The sequence below is a fragment of the Bos indicus x Bos taurus genome, chromosome 22 (genome assembly GCF_003369695.1).
Source record: "Bos indicus x Bos taurus breed Angus x Brahman F1 hybrid chromosome 22, Bos_hybrid_MaternalHap_v2.0, whole genome shotgun sequence".
NCBI classification, from domain to species: domain Eukaryota; kingdom Metazoa; phylum Chordata; class Mammalia; order Artiodactyla; family Bovidae; genus Bos; species Bos indicus x Bos taurus.
The window spans coordinates 4,196,248-4,221,980 of NC_040097.1; the positions used below are offsets into that span (position 1 = coordinate 4,196,248).

The 25,733-nt window shown below is 50.1% G+C and overlaps 1 protein-coding gene across 2 annotated transcripts in view; it reads left to right on the forward strand.

The window, feature by feature from the left end:
• The window catches only part of MKRN2 (makorin ring finger protein 2), a 38,114-nt gene that overhangs the window by 11,054 nt on the left and 1,327 nt on the right, over positions 1 to 25,733 (forward strand). For both annotated transcript variants that reach the window (XM_027523257.1, XM_027523256.1), the window contains exons 2-7: positions 7,939 to 8,067; positions 8,960 to 9,141; positions 10,162 to 10,466; positions 11,279 to 11,493; positions 13,979 to 14,089; positions 25,454 to 25,598. In XM_027523257.1, coding sequence (XP_027379058.1) covers positions 7,939 to 8,067; positions 8,960 to 9,141; positions 10,162 to 10,466; positions 11,279 to 11,493; positions 13,979 to 14,089; positions 25,454 to 25,598 — 1,087 coding nt within the window. The remainder of the gene's footprint in view (positions 1 to 7,938; positions 8,068 to 8,959; positions 9,142 to 10,161; positions 10,467 to 11,278; positions 11,494 to 13,978; positions 14,090 to 25,453; positions 25,599 to 25,733) is intronic.

Sequence of the window (25,733 nt, forward strand, 5' to 3'; positions counted from 1 at the left end):
GCATTTCTTTTTCTTGGGGATAGTGTTGATCACTGCCTCCTGTACAGTGTCACGAACCTCTGTCCATAGTTCTTCAGGCACTCTATCAGATCTAATCCCTTGAATCTATTTGTCACTTCCACTGTATAATCGTAAGGGATTTGATTTAGGTCATACCTGAATGGCCTAGTGGTTTTCCCTACTTTCTTCAATTCAAGTCTGAATTTGGAGTTCATGATCTGAGCCACAGTCAGCTCCTGGTCTTGTTTTTGCTGACTGTATAGAGCTTCTCCATCTTTGGCTGCAAAGAATATAGTCAGTCTGATTTTGGTATTAACCATCTGGTGATGTCCACGTGTAGAGTCTTCTCTTGTGTTGTTGGAAGAGAGTGTTTGCTATGACCAGTGTGTTCTTTTGGCAAAACTCTGTTAGCCTTTGACCTGCTTCGTTTTGTACTCCAAGGCCAAATTTTCCTGTTACTCCAGATATCTCATGATTTTCTACTTTTGCATTCCAGTCCCCTATGATAAAAAGGACATCTTTTTGGGGTGTTAGTTCTAGAAGGTCTTGTAGGTCTTCATAGAACCATTCAACTTCAGCTTCTTCAGCATTACTGGTTGGGGCATAGACTTGGATGACTCTGATACTGAATAGTTCGCCTTGGAAATGAGCAGAGATAATTCTGTCATTTTTGAGGTTGAACCCAAGTACTGCATTTCAGAGTCTTTTGTTGACTATGAGGGCTACTCCATTTTTCTAAGGAATTCTTGCCCGCAGTAGTAGATATAATGGTCATCTGAGTTAAATTTATGTGTTCCAGTCCATTTTAGTTCACTGATTGCTAAAATGTCGATACTCAGTCTTGCCGTCTCCTGTTTGACCACTTCCAATTTGCCTTGATTCATGGACCTGACATTCTAGGTTCCTATGCAATATTGCTCTTTACAGCATCGGACTTGACTTCCATCACCAGTTACATCCACAGCTGGGCGTTATTTTTGCTTTGGCTTCATCCCTTTATTCTTTCTGGAGTTATTTCTCCACTGATCTCCAGTAGCATATTGGGCACCTACCGACCTGGGGAGTTCCTCTTTCAGTATCCTATCATTTTACCTTTTCACACTGTTCATGGGGTTCAAGGCAAGAATACTGAAGTGGTTTGCCATTCCCTTCTCCAGTGGACCACATTCTGTCAGACCTCTCCACCATGACCCACCCATCTTGGGTGGCCCTACACAGCATGGCTTAGTTTCACTGAGTTAGACAAGGCTGTGGTCCATGTGATCAGTTTGGTTAGTTTTCTGTGATTGTGGTTTTCATTCTCTTTGCCCTCTGATGAATAAGGATAAGAGGCCTATGGAAGCTTCCTGATGGGAGAGACTGACTGAGGGGGAAACTGGGTCTTGTTCTGATGCGTGGGGCCAGGATCAGTTCAGTTCAGTTGCTCAGTCACGTTCGACTCTTTGCAACCCCATGGACTCCAGCACGCCAGGCCTTCCTGTCCATCACCAACTACCAGAACTTGCTCAAACTCATGTCCGTGAGTCAGTGATGCCATCCAACCATCTCATCCTCTGTCATGCCCTTCTTCTGTGTTCAATCTTTCCCAGCATCAGGGTCTTTTCCAGTGAGTCAGCTCAAACCAGTCCATCCTAAAGGAAATCAGTCCTGAATATTCATTGGAAGAACTGATGCTGAAGCTGAAACTCGAAAACTTTGGCCATCTGATGTGAAGAACTGACTCATTGGAAAAGACCCTCATGCTGGGAAAGATTGAAGGCAGGAGGAGAAGGGGATGACAGGATGAGATGGTTGGATGGCATCACCAACTCGATGGATGTGAGTTTGGGTGGACTCCAGGAGTTGGTGATGGACAGGGAGGCCTGGCGTGCTGCGATTCATGGGGTCACAAAGAGTCAGACACAACTAAGGGACTGAACTGAATAAGAGGTGAACTTTGGGGTTGGATAGGTATTATACTGAGCATTTATGTTTGTTTTTTTTAAACACACTCTCCCCAGTATTCAATACTCTATAATTTTTAAAAACTAAAACAACCATCATTTACTCTTACAGAAGTAGTGTATATTCATGGCAGAAATACCTTTCTGCATTTTGAAATGCGAATATGTGTGTGTGTGTGAGAGCATACTGTATGTTTTAAAATTTGTGGTAAAATGTACATAACAACAATGTGCCGTCTTAACCATATTTCAGTGTGCAGTTCAGTGGTAGGTACATGCACACTCGTGCGCTCATCTCCACCATCCACCTCCAGAACTCTTCCAACCCCCAAACCGAACCTGTCCCCTTTAAACACTTAGCTTCTCCATCTGCCTCCCCAGCCCCTGGCAGCCGCCGTCTGCTCCCCTCTGTGAGTCTGGCTGTTCTGAGCACCTCGTGGGAGTGGGTTCTGTGCTGCTTGTCTTTTCGTGTCTGGTGTCACCACTTACATAACACCTCGAAGGCCTTCCACGGGTAGCGGCTGTCAGCTTTCCTTCCTTGCCTGTGCAAACCACATGTTGTTTCCATTCGTCCCTGGGTGAACACTTGGGTTGTTTTCACCTTTTGTCTGTTGTGAATCATGTGGGGTGTACAAATACTTGAGTTCTTGTTTCCAGTTCATCTGTGTGTATCCCCAGGAGTGGAATTGCTGAGTCGTATGGCGGTTCTGTTTTTAATTTTTGAGGAGTCGCTGTACTGTTTCGCACAGTGCCGACTGCACCATTTTACTCTGTATTCTGTTTAGTGATACGCTTTTCTCAGTTAGCACTCTTCAGTTTCCATGTCAGTAAATTATCTGATGTCTCGTCTGTGCCCGTCTGTGCTCAGGTTCCCTCATTTGTCCCGCAGGCTTTCCCCATTTTCACTGAGCACTTTATTTCACGTGTACTCACTGTTCTGTTCCACTTCGTTGCTGTTCAGTCGCTAAGGCGGGTCTGACTCTCTGCGACCACATGGACTGCAGCCCACCAGGCTCTTCTGTCCTTGGGATTTCCCGGGCAAGAAGACTGGAGCAGGTTGCCATTGCCTTCTCCAGGGCCACAGGTGTTTTTTGGAGCTGCTTTGTCCAAACCAGAATATAATCCAGGACCAAATATTGCACTGGTTATTGCATACCTTATATTCTGTCTGCTAAGCTAGTGCAATTTGACAGCTTTATTGAAGTATAATTTTCATAGCATTCATAGGGACTGTGTCTGTGTGTAGCCTGTAGAAGCTGCACAGTAGTCTGTATCAGGACCATTCTGTCCCTATAGACGTGCCCCTTTTAACACTACATGTAAGTGAATCCATGCAACATGCGGTCTTCTACATCTGCCTTATTTCACGCGCTCTGATGTGCTCGCCCTTCGTCCTTGTAGCGCGCATCATTGTCCTTTCTGTTGCCAGATAGTACCCCACCATGTGGATGTTTCAGTTGGTTTATCCCTTCACCACTTGATGGAATGTCAGAGTTCTCACCCTATTATGAATGACGTTGCTACGAATGTCCCTGTCCAAGTATTTGTTTGAACATGCTTTCATCTTTCTTGGGTAGACAGGGTCAACACCTAGGAATGGAATTGCTGAGTCCTGTGGTAAATTTATGTTTAAGTTTTAAGAAACTGCCAAACTGTTTTCCAGACCAAGGCCCTCTCCCCTTACTCTCTTCCCATGACACTTGCTTGTTAAAGAGACCTGCCCCACATGCTGTCTCCTCTTTTGTATTTATCTGGTTGCTTCATCATGAAGTCTTTTAGTTTGTTCCCAATCCTCCTGAATTTCCTATAAACTCAAAGATCTGCAGTTCGGGGTTTTCTCGAATTTTTTATTTTGTATTTTGGTATAACCAATTAACAATGTTGTAACAGTTCCAGGTGAACAGGAAAGGGACTCAGTCATGCATATATATGTATCCATTCTCCCCCAGTTCAGTTCAGTCGCTCAGTCGTGTCCGACTCTTTGCGACCCCGTGAACCGCAGCACGCCAGGCCTCCCTGTCCATCACCAACTCCCGGAGTTCACTCAGACTCACGTCCATCGAGTCGGTGATGCCATCCAGCCATCTCATCCTCTGTTGTCCCCTTCTCCTCCTGCCCCCTAATCCCTCCCAGCATCAGAGTCTTTTCCAATGAGTCAGCTCTTCGCATGAGGTGGCCAAAGTATTGGAGTTTCAGCTTTAGCATCATTCCTTCCAATGAACACCCAGGACTGATCTCCTTTAGGATGGACTGGTTGGATCTCAAGCCCCGCTCCTATCCAGCCTGTCACATAGCATTGAAGAGTTCCCACGCACTATACAGTAGGTCCTTGTTGGTTATCTATTTAAGATACAGCAGTATGTACATGGCCATCCCAAACTCCCTAACTCTTCCTTCCCCTCAGCAACCATAAGCTCATTTTCTAAGTCTGTGAGTTTCTATTTTGTAAGTTCACTTGTATAATTTCCTTTTAGATTCCACATGTAAGGGCTGTCACATGGTATTTCTTCTCCTCTGTATGACGGACTTCACTCGGTAGGATACTCTCTGGGTCCATCCGTGGTTGCTGTAAATTGTGTCATTGCATGCTTTTTTAATGGCTGAGTCACATCCCTCATGTTGTATGTGCCGTGTTTTCTTTATCCGTTCTCCTGTCGATGGGCATTCAGGTTGCTCCCCTGTCTTGGCTGCTGTGAACAGTGCTGCAGTGAACACTGGGGTGCTCGTGTCCTTTTGGATCATGTTTTTATCCGTCTGTGCACGCCCAGGAGTGGGATTGCAGGGTCATACGGTAGCTCTATTTTTAGTTTTTTAAGGAAGCTCTGTACTGTTCTCTATAATGGCTGTACCAGTCTACATTCCCACCAACAGGGTAGGATGGTTCCCTTCTCTTCATACCCTCTCCAGCAGTGAGTGATTGTGGATTTTTTTTATGATAGCCATTCTGGTGGATGTGAGATCTCATTGTAGTTTTGACTTGCATTTCTTGAATGATTAGTGATCCTGAACATCTTTTTGTGTGCCTACTGGCCATCTGTGTGTCTTTGGAGAAATGTCTATTTAGGTCTTCTTCCCATTTTTTGAGTGAGTTGATTGTTTTGATACTCTTAAGTATCATGAGCTGTTTGTATATATTCTGATCATGACTAATCCCTTATCTGTCACATCATTTGCAAATATTTCTCCCAATCTGTGAGTTGTCTTTTCGTTTTGTTGATAGTTTCCTTTGCTGTGCTAAAGCTTTTGAGTTTGAGTTGGTCCCATTTGTTTATTTTTGTTTTTATTTCAATTATTCTGGGAGATGGATCAGAAAAAGATGTTGCTGTGATGTGTTGCAGAGAGTATTCTGCCTGTGTTTTCCTCTAGGAGTTTTATAGTATCCGGTCTCATTTAGGTCTTTAATCCTGTTTGAGCTTATTGTATACGGAGTTAAAGATGATCTGTTGTCATTTTTTTGCATGTGATTGCCCAGTTTTCCCAGCACCATTTGTTGAAGAGACTGTTTTTCCAGCATTGTGTAGTCTTACTCCTTTGTCATAGATGGGTTGACCGTAGGCACATGGGCTTATTTCTGGGTGTTCCGCCCTGGTCCATTGGCGTGTATTTCTCGGTTTGGGCTTATTTCTGGGTGTTCCGTCCTGGTCCATTGACGTGTATTTCTTGGTTTGGGCTTATTTCTGGGTGTTCCATCCTGGTCTATTGACGTGTATTTCTCGGTTTGTACCAGTGCCATACTGTTTTGATGACTGTAGCTTTGTAGTATAGACTGAAGTCCGGGCACCTGACTCCTCCAGCTCTGTTTTTCTTTCTCAAGATTGCTTTGACTATTTGGGGTCTTTTGTGTCTACATACAGATTTTGAGATTTTTGTTCTATTTCTGTGAAAAATGCCATTGGAAATTTGATGGGGATTGCATTGAATCTGTAGATTGCCTTGGGTAGTATAGTCATTTTGACAACATTGATTCTTCCAGTCCACAAACATGGTATATCTTTCCATCTGTTTATGTGTTCTTACAGTGTTTGGAGTACTTCTTTTGTCTCCTTAGGTAGGTTTATCCCTAGGTATTTTATTCTGTGATGTGTAGATCCACAGTTTTGTTGGATTCGGGTTTGAGGGTTTTGGGCTAGGATACGTGGCCGTGGTGTTGTATCCTTCACTCACATTGGGGAGCATCAGCAGACATGATGTTTTTTGTTTTTTCATGTGTATACTGGGTCCAACATCATTTGTTGAATTACCTTGACACCTTTATCAAAAGTCAGTCACTGTACACGTGTAATTCTATTTATAGGCTTTTAAAAGAGCCTCCCTCTGCCTCCTTGAAGTGCAGTTTCTGTCTCTTCATCTCAGCAAGACCGCAGGGCTCTGCTTGGGGTCACCCTCCCTGCTCCAGGCCCAGACATGCCTCGCGGCAGGAAGCCGGGCTTGGTGCCTTTGTTCGCCTTCAAGGCCAGTCTGGTGCTGCCTTTTGTCCATGTGTGAAAGCAGTTGTTTGATATGTTTTGTTCTGTTTCCTAGTTTTTCATAGTGGAAGGACAAGTTCCATGCTCCTCCTAGCTGGAAGCAAAAGCCTCTCTTCCCCTCTGTCCTTCAGTGTGGGTGGTCTGCGCGTGTCTGCAGGCCTTCTGAGGCTTTCTCAGTGCTCTGGTGCCGTGCTGTAGCGTCATGTCGTGTGTGCCGTTGCCTTCGGTTCATCTGTTGTGGAAGTCCCCTTCGCTTCTCTGTTACATTGTCCGCTTCTCATGTTATCTTTGTGTTTCCCTTAAAGCCTCCAACATACTGAACACAACCTGTGATGGCTGTAATTAAATCCTTGTCTCCTGAGTCTATTGCCGGCCATTCCTGTTACTGACCGATTGTCCTCCTGGTTGGGGGTCACATTTTCCTGCTTTTTGGTATATCCAGTAATTTTCGATTGAATGCCAAACGTTGTGTTTTTGAGCATTTAGATTTTATTCTCCCTCACAGAATGTTAAAGTTTGTTTTAACTGCCAGTAAGTTATTTGCTATCATTTAGCTCGTTTTGAAGCTTTTCTCTCTTTTTCTAAACATTACTGGGGCAGATCTAAAATCTCTGTATTTGAGAATGTGTTTGCCCTTAATGTCAAAGCACCTCCCGCTCCAGTTCGCTCTTGAGTCTTCAGTGAGGCCTCTACTCTGGCTGGACAGAGCCTCCCTGTGGCTCCTTCAGGGCTGGAATTGGATGGCTTAGTGGACGGTCTTACTGGTGACTGTCCTGGTGCTATGCTGTTCTGTGTGGTCCTTAGCATGGTTTAGTAGGGTAGGTGGTGTAAGTTTCGGAGAAGGCACTGGCACCCTGCTCCAGTACTCTTGCCTGGAAAATCCCATGGACGGAGGAGCCTGGTGGGCTGCAGTCCATGGGGTCATGAAGAGTCAGACACGACTGAGCGACTTCACTTTCACTTTTCACTTTCATGCATTGGAGGAGGAAATGGCAGCCCACTCCAGTGTTCTTGCCTGGAGAATCCCAGGGACGGGGGAGCCAGGTGGCTGCCGTCTCTGGGGTCGCACAGAGTCGGGCACGACTGAAGCGACTCAGCAGCAGCAGCAGCAGGGCCCCCAAAGCTGGTTTGCGACGTGCTGATAGCTGACGCCACTGGGGCCTGAGCCCAGATCTCTGGCTTCTGTACAAGCAGACCCTTAAACTCCGTGAGAACGGAGTGGGTCTTCAGCGTGTACTTTCTTAGTTAGGAGGCTCGCATTTTACGCGGGTAACATTTCTTAGATCAAGAGGATGTATTGTAAGATAGAAATATGTGGGATCATTTTTCTTCTTGAAACACTGCCATGGAAATAGCTGTGGTGTGCCTAAAATCACTGTGTCTTCGAGTCAAGGACACACGGGTATCTGCAGTGCCCACTTAACACACAGTGTATGGAGAGTGTGTGTTTGTGTACTTGGTTCAAGATTATGGTGATTTGGAAAGTGAAGTGTGCTTCTAAAAGCCCTGTGCCTCTGCTTTCTCTCCAGGTATTTTATGCACGGTGTGTGTCGGGAAGGAAGCCAGTGCCTGTTCTCACACGACTTGGCGAACAGCAAGCCGTCCACCGTCTGCAAATACTACCAGAAGGGCTGCTGCGCCTACGGGGCGCGCTGCAGGCAAGAGCCGCGCCTGCGCCGGCCGCCACCCTCAGCTGGCGCTCGGGCTTTAGATCCTTCATCTGGACCTTGGGTCTTGATGAGGGGAGAACTTCAAAAGGAGTGTACAAAAACAATTCGGAAACCTCAAACTTAGTGCCCTAAAAACAATTTTAATTTTCCAAAGTCACTTTCAGGCCCGTTCTTATGAGTCTGTAACTATGAATTTGCATTCACAGTATACCTAAGATTTTATGTCTTGCCTTTTTTTAATAACGTGTCATAAGCTCTTCCCAGTGCTGCCACTGTTACGTACTAACTGTAATTTTATAACTTTCCATAATGTTTATGTACCATCATTTAACTCTTCCTATATTAGCTACTTTTAGAGACGTAGGTGGCTTCCAGCTTTTTGTGTGAGCGCCCGTGCAGCAAACATTATGCGCATGGAGTCTTCATTTGAAACCGCCGTCTGTAGGTGCCTTTTCCCTGTGCACACATAGAGCAGCTGCTCTGCCTCCTAGACCGGGGGCGCCCTCTGTCCCTCCCTGTGTTCCCTGGACGCGGGCACTTGGCCCGCCCTGCTCTGCTCCCGCCAGCGGGCACCCCCAGGAGTCCAGGGAACAGCCAGCATCTCCTGGCGGGTTGGGCTCCGCGTGGTCTGGGCAGCACGTCCATCCCACTCAAGTTCCACAAGGGCACTCAGAGGAAGTAAGAGACAGCAGTGTACCACCCACTCTGAATTGCCAGGCAGTTCTTACCAGTTGGTAAGAGTTTTATCGATTAAAGTACAGGAGAAGACTGTCTCCCTGTCCACGTGCGCAGATGGAGCAGAAGGGGAGCCGCTGCGGCCTGGGGCGGGTGAGGCGTGTGCGTGTGGGGGTCCTGATGCCTCTGCGTGTGTCTTCCTCAGGTATGATCACACGAGGCCCTCTGCTGCGGCTGGTGGGGCCGTGGGCACCATGCCCCATGGGGTGCCCTCCCCGGGTTTCCACAGCCCTCGCCCTGCTTCTGAGCTCACTGCATCAATCGTGAAGACTAACTTACACGAGCCTGGGAAGCGTGAGAAAAGGACGTTGGTACTGAGAGACCGAAGTGAGTAGGCGCACCCCTGTCTCCCCTTTGAACAGCACCCTCGCGTTCTAGGCTTCCCTGTCAGGGCCCCTCAGCACCTACCCAGAGCCCCCTGAGAACAGCCTCCTCTGCTGCAGGGCGCTCGGGCCACACGTCTGGCCTCGTGCCCGAGGTGGGGAAGGGCCGCTGCTGGCACCTCGTGGGGTGCCGGCCTAGCTCTGAGAGGCCACAGGCTGCTCGTCGCAGAGCTCCACATTTTGATGAAGTTTGTGTTTCGCTGTTTCCCTTCTCCGTCGGTTCACAGTCTTAGTCCTCACGCTGAACCAGTTGCACTTTCAGAAACAGAACAGCCCGTCACGGCTTGAGGAGTGGTCTGTGCCCTGGAACAGGGTCTGCCTGTTCAGAGACTACAAACTGTAGTTGTTTTTATTGGCTGGTTCTCAGCAGGTGAAGGAGTTTCTACTTCTGGAAATTGTTCAGCATAAGATAGGCAGATACCCTACTAAGCGAACAACAGGTCCGTCCCATAGATACCCCCTCTGAGGAGGTTAGGAGTGTGTGCCGGGGCAGCGGCAGCTCCTGGCTGAGAGGTGGATGGTGGCTGAAGGGCCAGAAGCCTGCCCCGGATCTTTAGTCTCCTCACCGTAAAGTGACTGGTGAAAAGGAAGTCTCTGTAATCCTGTTGACATCATTCTGGATTCCATTTGACTTTTTCTCTTTTTTCAAGTGTAACTGGTCCGTGTGTTGACATTTCCATACTTGCCGTTTTTAAAAAGCAACTTTCACATTCTTTTATATAAATGTATCACCGTCTGCTTTGCTATTTCCCTGTGTTGCCAATTATGGCTTTTTGGTTTTTATTACAATCCTAAGTAATATCACTCTGAACATTTTTTCCCCTCTGGCCTTTATTTTTTTTCCATACGTTCCCAAGGGTGAAACTCCCAAAGTCAGGGTTAATTTGTCAGGTTTTGACTGATGGCTTCCTAGAAAGGTGGGGCCGGTGTTCACAAGTCTGTGTGCTGGGCATTTTCTCTTCAGATCTCTCCGGCATGGCTGAAGACAGGACCTGCCCTGGCGTGGGGAGTAGCCCCGGGGGCTGCAGCGACGCACAGAGCGGCCCTGAGCTGAGGCCGCACTCCTACCTGGACGCCATCCGGAGCGGCCTGGACGACCTGGAGGCTGGCAGCTCGTACGGCGGCGGGCAGCAGCTGTGCCCCTACGCGGCCGCCGGGGAGTGCCGCTTTGGGGATGCGTGTGTCTACCTGCATGGGGACGTGTGCGAGATCTGTAGGCTACGCGTCCTGCACCCCTTCGACCCCGAGCAGAGGAAAGCTCACGAGAAGGTACAGTGCCCGGCTTGACGTGAACGCGTCTGAAGGAGTGGGGGGCGCACTGGGTGATGAAATCCTTGGTAGCTCTGTCCGCGTCTTTCTGCCAGTAATACCTGCATCCTGGGCCTGGCCAGCCAGGCCGGCCCCGGAGAGTGTGAAGAGCCCGCTGCTGGGAGGGACCGTGCAGGGCCGGAGGCTCCAGCGTCTTCTGGAGGCCTCTGCTCAGCACAGGCTGTGGGTGGGCTGCACCCTCCGCCGTCTCCAGGGCTTGTGGAGGTGAGCACCGCTGAGAGCTGCCCTCCTCCCAGGGATGCAGTGCTCAGTGTGCGTCCACGGTGCCAGGGCCTAGGGCTGCGTATCCCTCGCGTTGACTCCGGTGCCTGGCACGTGGTGCTGCTCCGGGATGTGTTCACCTGCTTCCAGAGTGGAGGGGTGCATCTGGTGACTGCTGCTCCTGGGAGGAGGTGATGCTGACGACCTCCGACCCTGGCCTGTCAGCCCGATGTTTTAGCTTAAGAATTGCTCACCGTGTCTGGTGTTGGTGTGGGGAAGGGCAGTGCCCAAGGGGCCAGGACACCAGGGTGACAGTCCTGGCAACCTCCGTGACCCCACGTTGGCCCTGCAGCCTTCTCGGGCCTCTGATCTCGGGTTTAAATTGGAGGCGACCCAGGAGCAGTGCTGGAGGGCAGAGGGCCGAGCCAGTGGTGGCCTGAGAGCGCGCCGTCCCGCACGCAGGCCCTGCCTGGCAGCCTTGGGCCCCGGCCCGAGCTGGCCTCGTGGGCCCAGCTTCTCCCGGACCTCAGGCTCCCCACTCCGTGCGTCAGGTCTGCATGGCAGCGTTCGAGCACGAGATGGAGAAGGCCTTCGCCCTCCAGGCGAGCCAGGACAAGGTGTGCAGCATCTGCATGGAGGTGGTCCTGGAGAAGGCGTCGGCCTCGGAGCGCAGGTTTGGGATCCTGTCCAGCTGCAGCCACACGTACTGCCTGTCCTGCATCCGCCAGTGGCGCTGCGCCAAGCAGTTCGAGAACCCCATCATCAAGTAAGTGCGGCTGGGGTCTGAGCTGTAGGCACTGGGAGGAGGTTCGACCCAGGACCTTCTTCCGTCCGCTCTGAAGCCTTCCCTCGTCTTCCAGGCTGCAGGGCCTTGAGCAAGTCACAGAGCCCCCCGAGCCCAGATGCCTTCTCCTTTTAAATGTGGGTGTCAGTTCCTGCAGGTATCTGCAGTGTCGGGGGGACCTCAGCAGGCGCCCCTGTGTGAGAAGGCCCCCTGGACTCTGGTGCTCACGTAACTGGTGGTCCGCCCTTAGGACAGTTGCCTGTTTTTATTTTCATCTGTCAAATAGGGGTCACTTGAAGCCTAAATGAAGTAGCGCATGTAGCACATTTCACATGGCATCTGACACTGGAAGTGTCCTCTGAGCTGGCACAGGGCTTTGTCCCAGCTCTACTGAGCGAGAACTCACATCGGAACATGGGAGTCTTCAGCTCCTCAGTGGGAGGGAGCAGAGCTCGCCCACAGGGAGAAGCCGCCACGTGTTGGGCAGCGCGAGAGATTTCCACTCGTCACGTCGTCATTCTCTCAGTGACCCCGTGATCATCACCCTCGATTTGTGTTGGGAAACTCACATGGTGACTCATGGTGAGGTCAGGTGACTGGTCTAAAGTCACACATTTGTGTGGTGAGATAACAGCTTTATTGAGATAAAATACACAGTTCAGAGGACTTTTATTATATTCAGAGTAGTGCAGCTGTCAGTATAGTCTATTTTTAGAACGTTTTCATCATCTTAAAAAGAAAAAACTCTGCTTTGAGTCACTGCCTATTCCCTCCTTCCAGCCCCTGGTGACTGCTTTGCTGCTGTTCAGTCAGGCTGTCTGTGACCCCATGACTGCAGCACGCCAGGCCTCCCTGCCCTTCACTATCTCACAGAACTTGGTCGGACTCATGTCCTTTGAGTCAGTGATGCCATCCAACCATCTCATCTTCTGTCGTCCCCTTCTCCTGCCTTCAATCTTTCCCAGCATCAGGGTCTTTTCCAATGAGTCCATTCATCAGGTGGTCAAAGTATTGGAGCATCAGCTTCCGCATCAGTCCTTCCAATGAATATTCAAGGTTGATTTCAATCAGTAAATCAGTATTTCTGTGAATTTGCCTGTTCTGGACACGTGAAGTGGAATCCTACAATAAGCAGGCCTTTCTGTTTGGCTTCTCAACTCAGCGTGTTTTCAGAGTTCACCTCTGTTGTAACATGAGTCAACATACTGTTCGCTTTAGTGACTGAGTAGTATTCCGTTCTGTGCCTAGGCCGCGTTTTGTTTATGTGTTCACCAGTTGATGAGTGTCCGGGTTGTTCTCATTTTTGGCTGTTACAGCTAGAGTGCTTGTGAATATTTGTGTATTTGTTTGCCTGCTGTTTTCAGTACTTCTGGGTATACACTTAGGAGCGCAGTTGCTGAGCATATGGAAACTCTGTGTTTAACGTTTTGAGAACCTGCCAGACTGCTATCCAAAGTGGCTGAACCAGGGACGCCCCTGGTGGTCCAGAGGTGAGCAACCCACTTTGCAATGCAAGGGACGTGGGTTCAGCCCCACCTCAGGGAGCTGAGGTCCCATATGCCTTGGAGCAGCCAAGCTGGCACCCGCGGCTCCCGGCCTGTGGGCCACTGGGCTCCGTGTGCTGCAGCTACGACCAGCACAGCCAGATAAAGAAAGCCCGAAGCTCTTAGTCTGTTAAAAAAAAAATGGGTGAACCATTCTGCATCCCCAGGGCTTCCCTGATAGCTCAGCTGATAAAGAATCGCCTGCAATGCAGGAGACCCTGGTTCAATCCCTGGGTCGGGAAGATCCGCTGGAAAAGAGACAGGCTACCCACCCCGGTGTTCTCGGGCTTCCCTTGTGGTTCAGCTGGTAAAGAATCTGCCTGCAATGTGGGAGACCTGGGTTCAATCCCTGGGTTGGGACGACGCTCTGGAGAAGGGAAAGGCTACCCAGTCCAGTATTCTGGCCTCAAGAATTCCATGGACTGTATAGTCCATGGGGTCACAAAGAGTCGGACACGACTGAGTGACTTTCGCTTTAACTTATCACTTTCAGCAACATAGGAGGATTCCAGTTTCTCCACGTTCTTGCCAACAGTTATTTTGAAATTGTCTTGATTTCTGATGTTAGCCATCATAGCGAGTATGAAGTGATTCCTTAGTATGGTTTTAATTTGCGTTTCCCCCATATCTAATGAATGGTATTAAACAGCGTTTTCTGTGCTTGTTGGCCATTGTGGAGAAGTGCCTACTCGGTGCTTTCCCCATTTTAAAATTAGGTTGTCTTTTTACTGTTGAACATGTTTTAACTGTAAATTAGGCTTAGAGGATTGTGTTTGTACCTTTTAGAATTCAGGGGTGAGAGACACCAGCTGGTCACACACTTGAGCACGGGGTCTAGTGGGGAGTGGGTGCGGGATCTAGTGGGGAGTGGGCACAGGGTTTGTGGCTGAGTCTCTCCCTTCCTGACCTGCTTCTCGTTGCAGGTCTTGTCCAGAATGCCGCGTGATATCAGAGTTTGTAATTCCAAGTGTGTACTGGGTAGAAGATCAGAACAAAAAGAACGAGCTGATCGAAGCTTTCAAACAGGGAATGGGGTAAGTGCCGTGAGCGCACGCGTGGTTTGGTGGCGGCCCGGCTCGTCCCGTCGCGCAGCGTGTAGGGCCTCCACCGTGGGGGCCTGAGGCCGCTCGGCATCTGCTCTCTCTCAGGCGGCGGGCCGGGCTCTGGGGGCGTGGAGATGAGCGTGGCTGGGGTGAAGTGGGCTTGCCTTTCGGTTCTTAAGCTGAGCAGTATGCCCCTGAAATCCTGCTTGTAATGCTGAGGTAGGCCCGTCGTGCCTGATCGTTGATTCAGCAAATGGCAGTGAGGGTCTGAATGACAGACTTTTTCTAGTTGCTGGGGATACGGCTTCAAACAGAAGACAGACATCCCAGCCCGCGCACCGTTCTCGCTCCACTGAATGAAGTGAACAAGTGAGATAAACAGGATGTTAGCCGGTGGGACGAAGGAGAGAAACAAGCCTGGGAATGGGGACAGGAAGGGAGGGGTCGCAGTGTCCGTGGTGGAGCCTGGAGCACCTCGGCAAAGGAAGCAGAGGCCTTGAGAAGGGGAGGCAGTGGCCGTGTCCACGTGGCTGAGGAGGCCGTCCGAGGGAGGGGTGGTCCCTGCGGAGAAGGCCTGCAGCCGGAGCGCGTCTGCTGTGCGGGCTGAGAAGGGAGGGCGGGCCACATCATGTAGGGCTGGGGGCACTGGGGAGACCCCGCTTTTATTCTGGCTGAGGTGGGCTGTCGTCATAGGCTTTTGACCAGAGGAGTGACGTGACCTGTGACTGCACCACTGCAAATAAAGAGGAGACAGAGGGGAAGCAGGGAGACCAGTCGGCCTGTTACAACAAGCCAGGCGAGATACAGCAGGTGGGGGATGTGACGGGAGGCGTGGAGGTTTCTGGAACAGACCTGGATTCTCTGTCTGTGCGGGAGAATCAGGATGAATTTGCTGGGGCCCTGAATGTGGTGAGGGCTGAGAAGCCGGATTTCACTCTCACTTCAGTGTTGCCACTCTCCATTTGCTTGGCTGCGTGTCTGTCTTTGTTGGCCAGTTTCTTCTTTATCAGTTTTTGTCAAATCTCTTGAGGGTTTAAGCACTGGGAAAGAGGAGGCAACAGGCAGCGCTGAGTGACCGGCCACTGACAGGCGTGAGAAGAGCTCCGGACGGTCGGTCCTCCCCGCACTCGTGCGCTGTTTGTGTGGTGGTCTGGTCTGGACGGAAGGGCTGGCTGTGCTTCCTGCGGGCTGTGTTGTGAGGATGGAATCTGAACCGTGTTGCGGGGGCACCGGTGACGGTTGGCAGAACCCTGGGCTTTGTCTCCCGTGGCTGCTGGAACACGACCAGACTGGGGGCTAGGAACAGCGGACACTGGCGCCCACGGTGTGCAGGCCGGGAGCCCAAAACCAGGTGTGGGCAGGCGTGGCTCCCCGGGGGCTCCAGGCCTCTCCCGGCCTCGGGGGCAGCACCCCTCCACCTCTGCCTTCTCCCCTTCTTCTCTCCCTTCTGGCCCCGGTGAGGCTCTCCTGTGAGACCCTCCCATTAACCCAGGACAAGCCCCTCTCGAGATCTCTCGCTGCGTCAGCAGACGTGGTTTCTCCAGAGGAGGGCCCTGTCCCCGGAACCAGGGGCTAGGATGTGCCCACGGTGCATCTCCCTGTATGTGGTTTCTCAGCCTGTTTCGGATGCTGTAATGAAATGGCACAGACCAGGGGACTTAAAAACCACAGGCGTGCTCACTGTTGCAGTTCTGGAGGCCGGGAAGTCCGAGATCAGCGTGCCGGCACGGTCAGGTTCCGGTGAGGGCCCGCACCCCCTCGCCGCGTCTTCACGTGCTGGGAGGGTGAAGGAGCTCACGGGGCCCCCTGCAGGAGCGCTGCTCCCCCTCCTGAGGGCCCACCTCCTGACTCCGTCACCTGTCTGCTGACCCCGTCCCGCTGGGCCTGAGGGTTGCCGGGAACTCACACACACTCAGACCGTGACCCGTGATGCTGAAACACACACATACCAAAGCCACCAGAGCAGGCCTGCCTGCTGAAGCGCTGATCTCCTCCTCTGCTGAAGGACACCGCTACTGTTTACAACTGAGAGCTATTTTGAATATTTTTTTTAGAATTCCATTTTAACTGACATCTTTAAGCTTCTCTTTTTTCTTAACTGTTTTTTTTACTTGGGATTACAATGTATTCCTAGTTTTTCAGGCAGTTAATACTCCTATTGCCATACATGAAATGCAGTTACCTCCCTATTAGCATCTTTGTGGTACAGATGTAATACACATGCATTATATTTACATACGTAAGGCTAACAAGGTGGTGGTACAGTTTTAGAACTCGGCTTGACTGAGGTATAATCGACACTGCAGCTTGTTCAGTCACTGAGTTGTCTCCAGCTCTTCGCGACCCCATGTACTGCAGCATGCCGGGCAGGCTTCCAGCTGTCACCACCTGAAGCGTGCTCAAGTTCACGTCCACTGAGTCGGTGATGCCATCCAACGACCTCATCCTCTGTCGTCGTCTCCTCCTGCCTTCAGTCTTTGCCAGCATCAGGGTCTTTTCCAGTGGGTCAGTTCTTCATATCAGGTGGCCAGATCATTGGGGGTTCAGCTTCAGCGTCAGTCCTTCCCGTGACTGTGGAAACGGTGATCTCTTTTAGGACTGACCGGTAGGATCTCTGTGCTGTCCCGGGACCCTCGAGAGTCTTCTCCAGCACAGTTAGAAGCACCAGCTCTCTGGCGCTTGGCCTTCTTTATGGTCCAACTCCCACATCTATCCTGCCTACGGGAAAAATCACAGCTCTGAGTATACAGACCTTTGTTGACAAAGTGATGTCTCTGCTTTTTAATAGGCTGTCTATCTAGGTTTGTTATAGGTTTTCTGTCAAGGAGCAAGTGTCTTTTAATTTCTTGATTACAGTCACAATCTGGAGTGATTTTTGGAGAGAGGAAAATAAAGTCTGTCACAATTTCCATTTTTTCCCCATCTATTTGCCCTGAGGTAATGGGACTGGAAGACATGATCTTAGTTTTTTTGTTTGTTTTTTTTTTATCTTAGTTTTTTGATGTTGAGTTTTAAGCCAGTTTTTCCACTCTCCTCTTTCTACCCTCATCAAGAGACTCTTTAGTTCCTCTTCACTTTCTGCCATTAGGGTGGTATCATCTGCATAATATCAAGTTACTGATATTTCTGCCGACAACCTGGGTTCCAGCTTGTGATTCACCCAGGCTGGCATTTTTCACGATGTATTCTGCCTGTAAGTTAAATAAGCAGGGTGACAATATATAGCCTGGACATTGTCCTTGCCCAGTCTGGAACCAGTCTGTTGTTCAGTGTCCAGTTCTAGCTGTTCCTTTTTGACCTGCATACAGATTTCTCAAGAGGCAGGTCAGGTGGTCTGGTATTGCCATCTCTTGAAGAATTTTCCACAGTTTGTAGTGATCTCCACAGTAAAAAACTTTAGGGTAGTCAATGAAGCAGAAGTAGATGGTTGTCTGGAATTCTTTTGTTTTTTTTCTACTATCCAGCAGATGTTGGCAATTTGATCTCTGGTTCCTCTGCCTTTTCTAAAACCAGCTTGAACATCTGGAAGTTCACAGTTCACGTATTGCTGAAGTCTTGCTTGGAGAATTTAGAGCGTTAACTTAGTAGCGTGTGAGGTGAGTGCAATTGTGTGGTAGTTTGAGCATTCTTTGGCACTGCCTTTCTTTGGGATTGGAATGAGAACTGAGCTTTTCCAGTCCTGTGGCCACTGCTGAGTTTTCCAAATTTGCTGGCATATTGAGTGCAGCACTTTCACAGCATCATCTTTTAGGGTTTGAAATAGCTCAACTGGAATTCCAACACCTCGACTAGCTTTGTTCTTAATGATGCTTCCTAAGTCCTACCTGACTTCACATTCCAGGATGTCTGGCTCTAGGTGAGTTACCCCACCATCGTGGTTATCTGGGTCATTAAGACCTTTTTTGTACAGTTCTTCTGTATATTCTTACCACTTCTTCTTAATATCTTCTGCCTCTGTTAGGTCCATACCATCTGTCCTTTATTGAGCCCATCTTTGCATGAAATGGTCCCTTGGTATCTCTGGTTTCCTTGAAGAGCTCTCCAGTCTTTCCCATTCTGTTGTTTTCCTCTATTTCTTTGTACTGATCACTGAGGAAGGCTTTCTTACCTCTTCTTACTATTCGTTGAAACTCTGCATTCAGATGGGTATATCTTTCCTTTTCTCCTTTGCCTTTAGCTTCTCTTCTTTTCTCGGCTATTTGTACGGCTTACTTAGACAGCCATTTTGCCTTTTGCATTTCTTTTTCTTGGGGATGGTCTTGATCACTGCCTCCTGTACAGTGTCACAAATCTCCATCCATAGTTCTTCAGGCACTCTATCTGGTCTAATCCCTTGAATCTATTTCTCACTTCTACTGTATAATTGTAAGGGATTTGATTTAGGTCATTACCTGAATGGTCTAGTGGTTTTCCCTACTTTCTTCAAATTAAAGTCTGAATTCGGCAATAAGGAGTTCATGATCTGAGCCACAGCCAGCTCCCAGTCTTGTTTCTGCTGACTGTAGAGCTTCTCCATCTTTGGCTGCAAAGAACACACTCAGTCTGATTTCCGCGTTGACCGTGGTGATGTCCGCGTGGAGTCTGCCGTCTCCATAGCGGTTTCCACAGTGCCCTGCAGTGTCCTCAGCCACAGTCGCTGTGTTTTACATTAAACACGTGCTCATCTTGGAGGGTTTGTAACCGTTCACCAGCTTCCCCTCTTTTTCAGCACTGTGTTCCTGGCTACCATGTTTCTACTCCGTTGCTATTTGTGTAACTCTTGCCGAGAACCCCAGGTGTGTGTGAGGTCCTGCAGTGTCTTCCCTGTCTGTCTTCACTTAGCATGATGCCCTCCGGGACAATCCAGGATGTCACAAGTGGCAGGGTTTCCTTGTGTCCTGGAACGGGTCTTTTGGGGTTTCCCTGGTGGGTCAGGGGGTTCCCAGGTGGCACTATTAGTAAAAATCACACCTGCCAATATAGGAGATACAAGAGACGCAGGTTCAATCCCTGGGTGGGGAAGATCCCCTGGAGGAGGGCATGGCAACCCACTCCAGTATTCTTGCCTGGAGAATCCCACGGACAGAGGAACCTGGCAGGCAGGAGTCCTACGATCGAAGATTCTTACATGGCTGAGGCAACTGAGCATGTGTGCACAAAATGCTGAGTGGTAAAAAACCCGCCTGCCAATGCAGCAAACACCACTTCAGTCCAGGGATCTGGAGAAGGAAATGGAAACCCACTCAAATCTTCTTGCGTACAAAATTCCATGCACAGAGAAGGCAGGCGGGCCACAACGCACGCGGTCACAGGGACTGAAGACAAAACGTAGGGACTGGGCTCGAAGACAGGTGGCATTTACAGTCCCCAGATCTGCGTAAAGGGCCCGAACGCACCATGTTTTAAGTTGTTGGTACAGAGATTTACGCAAGCCGGCAGCATTCCCGCGTTTTCTGTTCTGGTTGCTAGGGCAGTGACGAACTAGAGAAGGTGCGGGTGCTGGGTCCTAGGGGAGGGTGGGGTGTGCCAGAGGACTCAGCCAAGGACTTGCGTCTCCTTCCCGCCTCCCCTTCAGCCTCACGCCCCAGCAGGCAGAGCTCAACCGCTGGGAGACAGCTGGGCTGAGGGTGCTGTCCCGGCAGGGAGGGGCTCCTCGTAGAGAATGGGAAGTCCGGCACCAGGACGCTGGCACCAGGACGCTGGCAGACGCGGTGCCGTTTTGGAGCCCTTGCCGACCGGAGGGTGTGCCGATGTTGGGTCCGCCCGGCTTGCTTGAGCCGTCGGCGGGCCCTCCTGGCTCTGCAGTGTGGTCCCCGCCTTACGGGGCAGACCGTGCAGGGCCCGGCGGTGCCGTGTGCAGCCTCATCCTGCCCGGCTCCTGCAGCTCCCTGGAGGTGCAGCGCTGGGACCCAAGACCGCCCAGGCTTCAGGGCTGGGACACAGCCCGGGGGCAGAGACCTCAGGGGAACGCCGCTGGCCTCGCTTTTACCTTCGGTTTGTGTTTTCCTGTGGAACAGGCTTCCTCTTCTGTGCTGTTTCTCCTGGGTGTCCAGCCGCTTGACTCACTTATATATACACACATGTATATTTCGTGTATATGCACGTGTATACATACATATTTTGTTTCACTTCGTGCCTTAGTTTATTAGAGTGAGGTCTGGACTCGTCTGTGCTGAGCACCAGGCCTCTCTGGGCCGTCTGCTCTGCACGCGTGTGCTCATGCCAGTCAGACCCCCCCATTTAACAACCAGCATCTTGTTTTCTCGGGCGGCTGTCAGGCTGTGCTGTGGGCCTGCCAGTCGGTTTTTGCTTTTGACGTGGGTTTAGTTGTCTCATGTGCTAGATCCCACCTCCAGCTAATAGCATATACATTTTTTGGAACGCCTGCGTCTAAGGTCTTCACTCTGTATGCCAAGTCCGAGGCTATCCAGGTTGTTGGCATCACTTCACTCCTTCTCTGTGGCTGAGTAATAACTAGTCCATTCTGTGAAGTTCCCCGTCTTCCGAACCCCCTCATCTGGTGACGGGTGTCCTGTGCCGTCTGTTGCTGGTGACGGAGCACTGAGGGTGGGGCCTGGCGCGTCTGAAATCGTGGCGCGCCTTCGCCTGTAGGCCAGGTTTGTCGTGGCCGGATCACCTGGTGTGTGTATATTTAACTTTTAGAAAACTCTGGCCCCTTGTCGATGGGGCCTCCTACAAACATACCTTCCCAGAGACAGCCCAGGAGGAGTCCGTTTGCTCTCTGCCCTGTGCTAGGTACTGTTCGTAGAGATTTGAGGATGGCCACTGTCAGTGAGGAGGTGATAGACACCTCACTGTGATGTTTATTTAGCCCTATCTAATAATCAGCGAGGTGGCATCCTTTCCACGTGCTTGAAAAGAGGTCGGGGGGACTGTTCTTTGTGAAATGAATGTCTTGAATTTGCTTCTTGAGAGGCAGTTGTATTTTCAGCTGTTCTTGATGACCTATCCCAGACCCTGCTGTGTGGCAGGGGCCCCTCTTGGCCCCTCTGGCCTTGTGACTTAGAAGGGCCCGTGAGCCGGGATGTCACGGTGCTGTGCCAGGAAACGTCCACAGGGCGGCAGCACGTCTGCATCTTGGGTGGCTGGTAGGAGCTGTGCCAGAGGAAAGCGCGGGGTAGAGTCTCATTCCTGCTTCCCCCTCACTGCTCACAAAACTGGGGTGTGTGCACCAGGTCTTTCTGGGGATCTGTGTATGCTAGTGTATCTGTGTATATTATCTAGTGCACGCTAAGCTGTCGTGGCAGGGAGGGATCACTCTAGAAAGAGGAAGGAAATCCACCACCAGGACCCTTGCCGACGGGAGGACTTTTCAGAACTCCTTACAGCCCACAGGGTGCTCTGAGCTTCGGGTTCACTTGGCTCGCTTGAGCTGTAGGCGTGGCCCTCCTGGGTCTGTGGTCTGAGCCCATCCTGAATGACCGAGGGTGCTGAAGAATTAGTAAGAGGTGACTCAGGACTGTCTGTGTTCCGTTTCGCTCTAGGTCCCTAGGGTATTTTTCTCCAGGAACTAATGGGAGTCCTGTGTGGGAAAGTTAATGTCCTTGAGGTGTTTCTTGAGACATCTTTATTGAAAAACATCAGTTGGTTACATTCAAGCTACCAGTTTTATGATAATCACTGAACTATCTTTACATCAGCAGTCTATGAGACTTGCTTCTTTGAAGTGTCACTGTATTTTATACAATGTTTTCTTTTCAAAAGTTTTCCCTGTCTTTTCCATCTTTCTTTCTCAGTATGTTAAATATTGGTCTTCCCTTGTACCTCAGTTGGTATACAACCCACCTGCAGTGCAGGAGACCCGGGCTCTGATCCCTGGGTCGGGAAGATCCCCTGGAGAAGAAATGGTGACCCACACCAATATTCTTGCCTGGAGAATCCCTGGACAGAGGAGCCCGGCAGGCTACAGTCCATGGGGTTGCAAGAGTAAAGACACATTTAGCAACTAAACCAGCCAACCAACACATACTTTAGGATCTTATTGCTGCTGCTAAGTTCTTCAGTCGTGTCTGACTCTGCGATCCCATAGACGGCAGCCCACCAGCCTCCCCCATCCCTGGGATTCTCCAGGCAAGAACACTGGAGTGGGTTGCCCTTTCCTTCTCTAATGCACGAAAGTGAAAAGGGAAGGTGAAATCACTCAGTCGTGTCCGATTCTTAGCGACCCCATGGACTGCAGTCCACCAGGCCCCTCCGTCCATGGGATTTTCCAGGCAAGAGTACTGGAGTGGGGTGCCATTGCCTTCTCTGTTAAGATATTAGTAGCACTATTTTAATCAACTAATTAAGCAGAGTTGCCCAGTCTACCTAATAGGTCTTTAACATAGTAAGACAAAACAGTAAAGTAATATCTAGTTATCTTACATTAAAAATATGTAATTGCTAATGCAAAGCAAAATATGAAGAATGAGTATTTAACTTTCTCCAACAGAAATAAGGGGCCATTGTGTTCACATGTCTAGAGCGTGTGAAGGAATTTATGGAAATGGGAAGCTTTTGATAGTATGGACAATGTAAGCCTATATTATCCCAAAGTGCTTAACTTCCATTTTAAAGGTAAGAAGACAGAACTGTCTGCTGGACACTTGATGACACAGCGGATAGTGCTCTAAGGGCGTTTATATGTGGGATATTACTTACTTAACCAAGTAAGGTACTTTTCTGCTTGCAGATAAGCCTCCTGAAGTTCAGAGGAACACTGGCAGTATCAAGAGGTAGGCAGACTTGTACTAGAAGCCAGGCATTTGGATAATTTACAAACTTATCATATTGAAATGATATTCAGCTAATCATATTCAAACCAATGGAAGGCCATGGTGCAAGTAACTCTAATAGGTAGTCTGGAATTTTTTACCTGGCTTTTTAAGCACATAAAGCATATGTTTTGTTTGCATTAGCATCAGTTTTAGAATATTTTTCAGCACACACTAAACAGCTTCCAGTATCTGGCCTCAGAATTACTGCAGGAGATCAGTGTGCTCTTATTAAGTCAGCAAGAACTCACACTATTATCTGTTAGATCTTATCCTCAGAGACCGTATAATTCGGCTTAGGGAAATCTATAAAACAGAAAATAATCTCAGACCATCTTCCAATTAAGGGCTAAATATTGTGATACAGACCAAAGATGCTAGAGGGTTTTATTGTCACATGTAAGCGTTACTGTTAGGAACTGATAGAATACATTTTGACCATTGTTTCATCACATATTTTTTTCTGCAGGTGATAAACTTTTTTATATTGCCCACTCAGTTTTTCTCCCCTCCGCCCCCCCAATCTTTTCCTCTCTCTGTTCATCTTCTTGAACACCATTAAGAAGCTGCTTTGAAATCCTTGTCATCTTGAAGTTAGCCTCTGGTGACTTTTGTCGTTAAGAATGGGTCACCTTTCACTGACTCTTATGTTGTATGTTTTGTATTGTTAGCACCCAGGATGGTGGGGAATGACAAAGAGCCAATGACACGTCTTTCCTCACCTCCAGTAGTGGATTTCCACCAACTTTGTCTTTAGGTTCTTCAGGCCACAAAGACATGGCTTTTCCACTGGAGTTTCAGCTCCCTTGCCAAGGTATTTGACTGGGGCCTGCTCTAGGTTGAGCACTATTCTTAAAAGGTAACTCAACCTCTTACCATCCCATTCTTCCAGGTGTCTATAATCCCTTGAAAAACCCTGCTTTTGTTCATTCTTCATAAACTTGATAAAAGAAACACAGATACGATTAAAAGACCTGAAGGTACTACTTTATCTGCAGAAATGGTACTAAGAGCAAAACTAGCTCCTTTAAGTCACTGAAGGCTTGAGATCGTATCGTTTTTTTTACCTCCTGTGTGTCCACCAGGGGGCAGGAGCAGCAAGGCGGGGGGTCCGCCTGCAGAAAGCTCTGCTGCAGCCGCCTGAAAACATCCCAGGACAGCCGTTGGGCTTCCTGGCCTCGCTTTCTGTGGATGAGTGTTTCTGTGCATTGCAGATTTTACTGAGCTGTAGGCCCAGCCCCTTCAAGGTAAATGCCAGTGTGGGAGAGCTGGTAAGAAATTGCATAGCAAGTTACGCAAGGACAGTCACATGGTTTTATGGTGGCCCAGTCCTCATGGCACCTGGCAGCGTCAGGAGAGCAGGATGGGGCAGAGGCCTCGAGCCCAGACGCGTGAGCAGCCTGTGTTGGGCTTGTGGGAGCAGGTGGAATGACAGGGGAGCAGATTTGTTTGGGTAGCAGTCCCTTGGGTTAGAGGAAACGTGGGAAGATGTGGCATTTACAGCAACACAGACACAAGTCCTGAAGGGCCTCAGCCTGACCGGGGTCTCCAGGAAGAGGGCGACAGGGAACTCTGCTCACGGTCCTGTCCCCACTGGCCCCCAGGTTCTGCCCCCCTCACACAGCACACCAGGAGCCGCCCCAGAGGGGCGCCCCAAATGCTTTGGTAGTGTGCGAACCGAGAGGAGGGTCGCCTGGGGAGGTGCTCTGTAGACTTGGTGGCCAGATAAGGCTGGGAAAAGTCATTTTGGGGTGGGGACTAGAGTCAAACATGACACGTTTTAAAAAGCCAGTGTCCCAGAGACCCTGGTAAGAACCCCTGGCTTGGGCAGTTCTTTGAGGACCTGCTCAGAAGCTTGGGAACGGGACCGAGGCCCCTGTGTGTGGGTCAGACCTGTGGGAGGACGGCTGTGGGGAGCTGGGCTCCGGCTGGCCTCACCTTCTGCATCTGGTCATCTGGGGTCAGGCTTCATCTCTCCACCTTCTCCAGACACCTTCCGGCTTCTTGGGCATCTCTTCAGCTTCGGATAACTTTGGCCCACAGATTTCATTTCAGCAAGGAATGTGGATTGTCTGTCTGGTTTTGAGTTTCAGGAGCAGGGGTTTTTAACAGAGATCTGTAGCTAGAAGCTGCAGATGGGGAAAGTTTTAACTTTCCGACTACGTTTTGTAGGCACACACTGGTCTGAGCAGGGGGTCTGTGGCCCAGAGTGAAGAAGCCCTGCTCTGGAGGGTGGGACCAAGGGAAATCGGAATGAGACCCGTAAGGCAGCAGCCGAGGTCCAGGCTCCTGTGTTCACCTTGACATGACTGCTGGCCGGGAGGACGGGGAGCTTGCCGGGGTGGAGCCAGTGCTGGGACCCTGGGCTGAGGCGAGTCGCCCGGCTTCGGGATCTTGGCCGCACGGGGCTCCCCGTGTGCGTGAGACTCCGCGGGAGGCTGTGCAGCACGGTGCACCACCATCCAGCATGGAGATCGGCTTCCGGCATCTCTGAGCCTCCCCGTCAGTGCCTCGGACGGGAGGCTGACCCCGCTCCAGCAGGAATGGCAGAGGAGTGGTTCATCTGCACCCAGGTTTTGACATATCCTCTTTTGCTTTTCAGGAAAAAAGCTTGTAAATACTTTGAGCAAGGCAGAGGGACCTGTCCATTTGGAAGCAAATGCCTTTACCGTCATGCTTACCCTGACGGGCGGCTGGCAGAGCCTGAGAAACCGCGGAAACAGCTCAGCTCCGAAGGCACCGTGCGGGTAAGGACTTTGCCCACCTGTGGGTATCACTGGGGCCACTCCTGGCCTCTGCCGGGGCGTTGGCCACAGGGATGCCAATGGAGTCTCAGAGACTCCGCTTTCGCGTTGCGGTTAGCAGTAACCAAGCACATCTGC